Source organism: Ylistrum balloti, unplaced genomic scaffold (assembly GCF_031769215.1).
Source record: "Ylistrum balloti isolate Yb309-2 unplaced genomic scaffold, AGI_CSIRO_Ybal_v1 Utg369724, whole genome shotgun sequence".
Taxonomy (NCBI): domain Eukaryota; kingdom Metazoa; phylum Mollusca; class Bivalvia; order Pectinida; family Pectinidae; genus Ylistrum; species Ylistrum balloti.
The window spans coordinates 2,136,157-2,146,592 of record NW_026781942.1 but is presented as its reverse complement, the minus strand read 5'-3'; the positions used below and the strand labels follow the sequence as shown (position 1 = coordinate 2,146,592).

The window sequence follows — 10,436 nt, the reverse complement described above, 5'->3', positions numbered from 1 at the left end:
GGATAATATCATTTATCTGTACTAAATGTACTAAATGGATATTACTAGTTTCAACGATACAGTTGGATTCTGTGGAACCTTCTGGATATTTCATATTTACCTGGTACAGCTGGAAAGTGTCTTCAAAAATACTGGATAACACAGGTTTGTCTAATACCTCTGAAAACAGAGATGGATATTAAGACGTGTTTACAATCGTTATTCAGATATCTTGACTTCACAGAAAGGAATTCCAACATGTAACATTAAATATTGATTATAACGCATGCACTATAAATTGAAGGCAAACTATTTTTTTACCTGAATGATTTGTCCCATTCATCCATCCAGCTAACCATGTCAACTGCCATCTGGTTCAAGGGTGACATAAATTCTACATACAAAACAGCGTAATCATGAATGAAACATTTCATTCGTTTCTCGCTTTCTTTAATACTACTGATCAATTCTCTAGCTTTATCAACGGAACATCGTGGGCCAACCTTCAGCCTCAGAACCTACATGAGCGGGTCGAAGTGATTTTGTGTCAGCCAGAAACAATACTCATTTTACTGCTGAGTTTCTTGGCTCTGTTAGTTAATATACTGTCTATATGTGCCACAGCAAACATCCCACACGGTTTGACCACTCACTCCAAACTCATTATCAGCCTCGCTTTGTCTGATATTCTTATTACACTCAGCGTGTTTTTTCATTTGCTCAACAAAGTTTTAAATTTTGTCAAATTTCCACCTCTGCTTGACCCGAACGATCGACTGGTATCGTCTTGCATGTTTGCTTTGATCAATGGATTGAACACCATGGCTCACTTGATTTCTCTTTTAAATCTTCTCGCCATGGCCATAGACCATTACACTGCCGTTTTCCAGTCTCTTTACTACAACACAATTCTGAGTCGAAAGAAAGGAAACATCATTATTGCTTTTTTGTGGATTCTCGCGTTTATTGGTGGATTTTGCAACTTCCTAACGGGTCTGGGTTCATACAAAAACCGTGCACGGTATGTAAATTACTGCGAGGTAATCATGTATAATGATTTTCATGGCGAATACCTCGTTATGCTCGTCACCTTTATATGTTTTGTGTGTATTTCTTTTATGTATTTACGGATTTACTGTGAAGTAAGGAAGATCAATAATAGACTGACGTACCTACAAAAAGACAACTTTCATAACAAAAAGTCCCTCATTACAACGTTACTCATCATCGGCACATTCATCATTTGCTGGCTTCCCACGTGCATTTTCAAAATTGCAATGATAATTCAAATTCGTGTGAATCGGGAAATAGTGCAAAAGTTATTTGTGACTTTCCTGCGTGCTAATAAATATCTTTATGCTTTATTGCTGCTGAACTCTGTATGTGATCCGATTATTTATGCAGTGCGTTTACGAGATGTCCAAATGGGCTACTACAGACTTCTGTCTCGATGCTTTAAGTGTTATGCGGATAAAATCAGAGAAGAGTGGCAGAATTCTTACGGTGATCGTAGAAACACAAGGAGAAAATCATCCATTGTTGATACAGAAAATGGAGACTATGGTGCAGATTGTGAGTGTTTCACAGAACCGTATCACGACGCAGAAAGGATAACAGTTTCAACAAGAACAGAGTTGTTGGTCAATGGAAAAGACTTGGAGGAGGAACACACTTTATAATAAGAAATAATATGCGATTATAATCACTTTCACCTGTGTCTAACATTGCCACCTGATTCATTCTGGAGATTTTATAGTGCTATTTTTTTCACCAGGCGATCTTATATATACTCCTATAATCCAGATGGTATAAAGCATTTGGGTGACCCATTAAATCCAACTTCATTCGATTAGCTTGCTATTGTATTTGTTGGATTTCTGTAGTTTGATATATAGTGATTTTTTTATGGTTAATACAAATCCCGAATATTCAGTTTTTACTAACTGAAACATTATTTTTACATGTCCAGCTTCTATTTTAACATTCTTAAATTATATCTGTAAAAATGTTAATGTATATAAAAGATTTTCCTATACTTGACATTACATTGTTTCTTATAAATAAAATGCCAATTCGACGGAAATTACTTTTCAAATATTAGTCTGCTTCAGCATTCAAATAGTCGTTTTTAGATTAATTCTTTTTGTTATGTAACTTTCAGAATACAGTTCTTACAAACTACTCTACTGGTAACTGATAACCGGCATGGAACAGAACGGTACCAATAGTGGCTCGGTGTTTCAATATGACGAACATGTTTTAAAAGACGAAAATAACATAAAAACATGTCACGGAAAATGGTTAGACATGAAGACACAAATATCCTCTTGTATTTCAGAGTTCGGAATAAAAAGTTGTTATAAAAACGTATAAAATCTTTTTTGATAGAATAATTGTTGTAGTACTTCATAACATAAATTGTTTCACTATTCATGAGTGTACTTAGGTAATGCTTACTAAATCAACATCCGGTTCAATGTTTGACCTTTGATCTTAGGCCCAGAACAACATGAAATCGAACGTACTGCAAAAGACATTAGCATTGATATAATTGATCATACCAAACATTTTTTATTGGAATCTATAAAGAATTTCTCTTGTGACATATCCACATGGTCATCGCTACTCACAAATAACGCATTGTCGTCGCTGAAAAATGTCATCAGATATTCATATTACCCATACTTATTGATAAATGTCTATAAACGTCTCACAAAAATGACCAAATTAAATTCTGATTGAAATGACCGACACTGCTGTAAGATCAAAGTTCAAGATATTATTACAGGTACGGTTCGTATTTTCTTTTGTGCCAAGCATCTGAGGTTCGAAACAAGCTTGGATAGGTGTGATCAAGCCCCCCGGGGATAGACTAATCAGTGTAATGATGAAAGTAAATTGGAAAAAAATAGAGATCGTTTTCTTTTAACAAGAAACTGAAGTGATAAAGTAACGATATTCATTTCTGTCAAAGCGGAAATGTTTGTAGGTGCTTTAGTAAATTTCTTGAATAAAGTAATTGTGACATAATAGACGCTTCAGCCAATAATACAATGCATATCTATATATTTTATTGTGCAATTTAATTTTTTAAAGCTTGGAGTAAAACAGTTATGTATTTTTCACGGATTATGTATGTATCGATCGATTTAATTTTCAATGTATCCTTTTTCAAGATTGTTTTCCACTCTCGAAAATACCGAAAAAAAGACTCCATGAAAAAACAACCTAAAATCACTGCCTAAACCTATAAATATTATGTCTATTATTACAAAATTATTACATAGTATCACAAAGAGTTACATATTAGAATAATCCTGATTATAATGAGAAAAGATCTTTCACTTTGACATTAAGAGTATTTCGATCCACAATCATCAGAATAACATAAAATATTTATTTAAAAGAAACTTGGTTTCATAGCAATTGTCACTACGCTAAAATAAAAATGGTTCAAATAGAAGAATTATAAGAATAGATATATGGTAAGCCTAAGAAAAAAAACCGATCTTACGCTTAAACAATAAAAGAACATACCCACGAATGTTTCATGTTATACAGTAGGTAAAATGACAAAGTCTCGGAAAACGACACGACGATCTTACGCTTAAACAATAAAAGAGCATACCCACGAATGTTTCATGTTATACAGTAGGTAAAATGACAAAGTCTCGGAAAACGACACGACGATCTTACGCTTAAACAATAAAAGAACATACCCACGAATGTTTCATGTTATACAGTAGGTAAAATGACAAAGTCTCGGAAAACGACACGACGATCTTACGCTTAAACAATAAAAGAACATACCCACGAATGTTTCATGTTATACAGTAGGTAAAATGACAAAGTCTCGGAAAACGACACGACGATCTTACGCTTAAACAATAAAAGAACATACCCACGAATGTTTCATGTTATACAGTAGGTAAAATGACAAAGTCTCGGAAAACGACACGACGATCTTACGCTTAAACAATAAAAGAACATACCCACGAATGTTTCATGTTATACAGTAGGTAAAATGACAAAGTCTCGGAAAACGACACGACGATCTTACGCTTAAACAATAAAAGAACATACCCACGAATGTTTCATGTTATACAGTAGGTAAAATGACAAAGTCTCAGAAAATGACAATGCTTTGAAAATATATCGGTTTCCCTTAAAATCTAATTTCATTTTAATGGACATGCTACATAGGATATTTAATCATGTAAATATGAAAGACCACAAAAAACGAAATATCTTATAAATCCGTCAGAATGCCTGAAAGTCTCTCATCAAGATAGTCCAGTCGCTAGAACATTAACCAACATAGCCTCAGGTATAGACGCGAGGTGTGTGGTTCCACGCTCTAGACCATGGCGGTTGAGTGGTTCAGAATCTTGGAAACGCTGTCGTGTTTTGTGGCTTTTCGTATGAGACAGTGAGCAGTCAACAGTTACTGCAAGGAAATCCTGTCTCAATACGACTCTGGTTGTTGACAGGGCGATAAATTCAGCAGATCAAACCCGTACAGTTACAGTCAATAGCTTTCAAGATCTAAACTTTATGATTAACTTGACGGATATTTGACTCTAAAAGTATTGACAATGCAAATATAACAGATATCCGAGAAAATAACTCCAATTTTGTTATCATTTTCAATATTTTAACTGAATCAGAATAAAAAAGTATGTCCATGACATGACAGATAGCTGATAGACAGTGCTAATACTGTACTAAGTATATAATTGCATCAGAACTTAAAGGTCTTCTGTGACATTACAGTTAATGACTCCATACAATATTGGGTGATGGAAAAAAACCCAGTGTATAGATATTTCGGAAATTGACCATAAATTCTTAACAACCTGGTTGTGACTAAATAAGTATAAATGCACTTAGATAACACGGATATTTGAACCACTTATTATTATTATTTCGATGCTTCAGCGGTCTCGGTAAAAGTGATTTAAACTTAACGGAGTTAAGCTATATAAAATGTATTTTGTTCAAAATGCTAGATATTTCTAGTGTTGAAGCTTTTTATAAAGCCGATATCCATGACATGTCGAGCGCCTCATGATTTAGTTAAACACCCAAATATAGATTTATGTATTATGCTGTAAAATGGAGAAGTCCGGAACGTCATGTCAGGGTGAAAAATAAAATAATGAGTGATATCTCAAGGTCGACGATGACGTTTCCATATTACAACATATATCTCCGCCTCTGTATTTTGGATTAATTGCCTCGAGCACTACATCCTACGGGTTATTTATATGGATTACGCTGCTGTTTCCTTTGGCTACAGTGTAAGATCACCTCAAGGTTAACATGAAGTATATTTACAATATCAAGCGTGTTGAAAACAAAGCCCTTTTCTTGATGGAACAAAATATTTAGCTGACGAGCTTACTACAGGCCTTCAAAAATCCTACCAACAATACGTCAATAGCATTGATTGTACACATAATTCACATACATGCAAATTAACAATAATGATAAGGTAACATCATATTACTGTTAAAATCGTAATTTTCCAGAGGTTTCCATTTCCAAAATTGCAAAAATGGAGAAAAAACCTAAAACAAACACACAAATGAATTAACATAGATTCATCATTCTTTTAATGATAATCGTACCCTTCTTGTTTCTTGTATCTTAGAAAATGCCTAACATCATCAATAATTGTAAAAATTATTTATTTTAACAAAATACAAAGCAATTTCGACGAATAAGTTATTTTTAGTAACTGTAAGTACACTGTAAATATGAGTAAGCTGAAGAAAGTAATAATAGTTACACCAGTTCTTTGCTAAAGATTTCACACAATAATTTCTTATTCTTCACTTCTAAAGTTATCAGTCTTAATATGTTAAAAAGAGTGTTCTAAATATAATGTCTATAGACATTTGTCTTTCCACACTCTCTGTCTTGCTGCAAAGTATAATATGAACTTTATTTATTTTACAACAATTGCGAAACAAGTTATGTCAACTTATACTAATCAAAGTATGAGACATTCAAATAATAAACATAAGTAATGTGCAAGGTAACTTATCAATACATCTCAAACTCCCATTGACAAACTACTTCTCAGTGTTTGTAAAAGCCGACATGAAATCTATTTTAAAAAACACAACAAAACAATATTTATCACTTAATCGGAAAAGCAAGCTAATAACTGTGAAATATTTGTTTTATTTCTAACCATCATTTCAAGAGATAACAGGATTGCCACCTTATCACTTATTTAAATTTCAATTATCATTTCTAAAATTAAATGGATTTTTTCTCTTTTTTTCTGAAGTGGTTCTGATGGAATAACATTAAACTGTGGTATTGACCTTATAATTTACAAGATATAATACTACAACTCACAGCACTATTTTGATTATTGTTAGATTTTGAGCCCTCAAAACAGATATAAGGGCAAGAAAGGTTTTAAGAAACATAGAGCTTATTATTCTTTATCAATCCATGATTTTTACAAATAATGGTAAATTCTAAGTAGCATATATTGGCTTTTAAATACTAAATATATGAGCTGCAATATTCAGTAAAATGAAAAAACATTTCAATCTAAATATTAACAATCAACTTTAATTTTTGCTGATGCTCAAGGTATCAATTAAAGAAATTTCAGAAATCAGATTTAGTATTTAATCTAGTAAAATATGATATCAGGAAAAGATTGACCTGTTGAAAGGAACGAGTTCGTAAAGTATTTACTTGTTTATAATCACAACTAATTGCAAGTAATTGCCTAGTAATTACGAAGTAAAATAAGTAATCTTTAACTGCTAAGTAATAGTTTTGTGGTAAAACCAGGAAAGTCTAAAAAATATATATATATAAGAAAACCTTCAAGGTCTGTAAGTGTATATTAAGTTATGATATACGATATTGAAACACATTATATACTTTTACTACTATTTTATAGAACGTATGTGTTATATAACCCCTACGAATGATTTCTTTAATTAGCATGGGTGGGCGAGGTGACCAGGTGTGACTCATGGGTTCAATATAAAATCGATGAATACATATGTAAATACGTATAACCGGTTATCTTAAATATAAACAATACCTCTGAATAGAGTATGAGGGAAGACCATACGTTTTGACATTTTGGCAATAGGATATATGATAAAAAAGTCTCGATGAAAGTTTCAAGTTATTTTGACTTCTATATTGGCCAATGTAAAAAGTAAATATTAGATAGAGAGCGAAACACGAAATAAAATTCTGGGCAAAGGTTTCCCATATACAGTGTTATATATTGTACAGTACACGCTGCTAAGATGTTGAACAATATGTATGTGTACAGCGGTTTCTCCATATCTCAATTCTTGACGTAGAGAGAATTTATGGGCGATAGACTGTCAGTGGCCGACACCGATCTTTCTATATTTATCCATAATACCAATCATTTTGTCAGGGCTGCAAGTTGAACTCTCTGTAATGGTTGATGTGGGACGTTTCAACCGTTCAGAAATTCTGTTAAAAATATTATTCCTTGCTTCCACATTAGCGATATATCATTCCATTCACAAAAGAATTTCGTTTAAAATAAGGAGTTTAAAATATATTAATTTGTTGTTTTTGAATTTTGATGGAAAAATATTTCAATCATAACCTGCATTTACCTAATGCATTTGGTTGTCTGTATGTAAGAAAAATGATTAAATGTACTTAATGTGGCGCAATTAAATTCTAGAACATTTGGCAAATAAACATAAACACACAGAAACTACAATTATTTATGATTTTTGCCGCGAAGAGTTACTTCATTTATAACGACCATCAAAGCCATAACATAGGATTAATACCGAGAGTGCTGACCATATCATCTGTCAAATAAATTTTTCAAAACAATCTGCTACAGCTGTACTGAACAATGTGTTCGATGTTCAAGTCATGACACCTTTTGACTGATTGTGGAAGGAGAGGCTAAAGGTAAATGATCCGTCATTTCAGTAAAGTGAATGCTGATGATGTATAATAAAAACTCAAAAAACAGACATGTATAATTAGGATTCATTTTCATAATATAAAGGTATGTAAGTATCTCCGTCTTGTAAAAAATATCTATGTATCCATGATTAATTTCTATAGAACATTTATTGTTTTCTAACTCGTTACTCATGATTCTTCCTTTTTCAAAGATTTACAGTCATAATATTCATTAAAAATGAAGGCGAAACGGTAATTTTTTATCAGTGTTGTCTGTACGTAGTAAGATACTGTAAACGTACTTAATATCGCGCAACGAAATCTTAGTGTATTATCACCTTGTGGCAAATTAGTTGTTATATACAAGCAACATATAGAAATAGCAATTAGCGCAATCATATTTTAGCGCAAGACATCCAACGCAAAGAGCGCCAAAATGATATACCCGGTAAGATATGTACGACTACAGTAATGTATAGAATACAATCCATTTATCATAATGCAGTTGTTTTCACCTCACATAACGAAAGAAAGCGTAATCGTGAAAACGATAAGGTAAATATTGATTGGGTAGAATGCTATTAACTCAGCATTTCTACACTTCAAATATCGCATTCATTCTTCAACGTGAATCCAGAAGTTTTAGAAATACAATAAGGTATAAAGGAGAATTAGAGATATGATTCTATCGATTTCAAATTTTTTTTTACACTGAACGATACTTCCAATTAAGACATATCTAAGTTATCTACGGATAATTAGATAGTAATTTTAAAATATTCAAGGCAATCTGAACATTCATCACAAAAATTTACCAAACATACTAAATAGTCTGTGCGATGATACAGTCATGACACTATTTGACCGATTGTAGCCGAATTAAGGATAATTAAGGTGATATATCATCTTAATATAGCAAATGCAGATGAATAATAAAAACTCAAAATAGACATAAATGATCATTATTCATTCTACTTCATCAAAGTTATGTGTGAATAATAAGAAATTTATTGACTGTGTCCATCGAATATACCCACCTCAATTAAAAATCAAGGACACAACAGACTCTTCTACATCACTTACCTTTATCTTTCTCAATACCAAAATTAACAGGGACACTTTTTATAGAGCTGTATGATGATAAACACTTATCCCTATTGTAAATTTTCCTTTCCTGGAGAACAATCCCCGCATCCTCTACAATTCAATAGTGAAGAGCTTGTTAACAGTATCATAATTTCCGAACAAGATATCAGCAACTGACAGACGAACTTACAGCGTAGGGTTTTGAGAGATGCAGGTTGATGAATTTTACGGTCGTACTTAAGATCTCATTGGGAAATATTCTATTTCCTTACGCGATATGACGTTAAAGGTATTTGGTGCTCGTTAATATACCTGTTGTTTCTCTTGTTCTCATTTGGGAACGTGACATTGCTTACATGTATTGGTCAAGCTTTACATGATGTGTGTCGTTGATGAAAAAGACGCTTACTTTTCCGGAACACCTGGTCTTATTCTCCACGTTCTTCTCAGGAGTCTCCGTGTTAATTTTTCTTTTGTTCATATTTTGCTCTTGTTTTATTGAATTTCAGTTAAGTTATTATTGTGTTGACATGTTGGAATATTTTACTGTTTTTATATGATATTCTCATCTTATCAACTCATTTCTTGATAAATGTTACGGTCTCCTTTCCGAAGAAACTAATTAATTTCAATCAAAGATAATGCTGTACGTCGGTTTTACTGGAATAAGAACTTATCATTGTTGTAAAATAAGACATCTATCAAAGGATATCGAAATAAACACAAAAAGACATGGTATTCGTTCAAAACAAAGATGTAATAGTTAAATTGACATTCCAGTGTATTACATGTCTGTAAATGAGTATTTTTGGACAATGAAATATAAGTGCATTATCACGTTTCGGCAAATTTAGAAGCTGCAATTTAAGCGCAAGAAAAGCGCTCAAGTAAATATACGTTTACAGTATCTTGCTGTATTAAATATGATAGATTTATCGCATTGGAGTTGTTTAATCGCTCGCTAATGAATGCGACATTATGAAAACGACAAGTTAAATGCTAATTTGATAGAATGATATTGTTTCAGTATTTCTATGGTTCATCAACGCTCTTAAAGTATCGTCTTCGTTTTTTAACGTGTTTAACAAAATTTAAACTCATATTCAATGATAAAATAGATAAAATTCATACAATTAAATAATCAGATAAGTATTTATTTCATGATACTCATTTTCATGTCCATTACCGACAATACAACAATGGATCCAAGTGCAAATTGAGCAGATGATCTGACCATCCGAGAACATTGCATTAGGTTTACTTGCCGTAATATTTGCTGTTATATTCAAATTTAGTCTATCTGAAAAGGCTGCAATTTTGCTTAAAATGCTACATCATGAACGAGATCATTTGCGCTTTTGAAAGAGTCAGAATTGCAAAGCTTCTAGATGACTAGGAAGTTACTCCAGAAATTTATAGGCTACTTT

General features: G+C 32.4%; 1 protein-coding gene across 1 annotated transcript; it reads left to right on the top strand.

Annotated features, from left to right (window-relative positions):
- Nucleotides 1–395: 395 nt before the first annotated feature.
- On the top strand, nt 396–1,658 carry LOC132565572 (melanocortin receptor 5-like). Its single transcript, XM_060230218.1, has one exon. It carries the CDS (start codon nt 396–398, stop codon nt 1,656–1,658), a length of 1,263 nt encoding a protein of 420 aa, XP_060086201.1.
- Nucleotides 1,659–10,436: the final 8,778 nt, after the last annotated feature.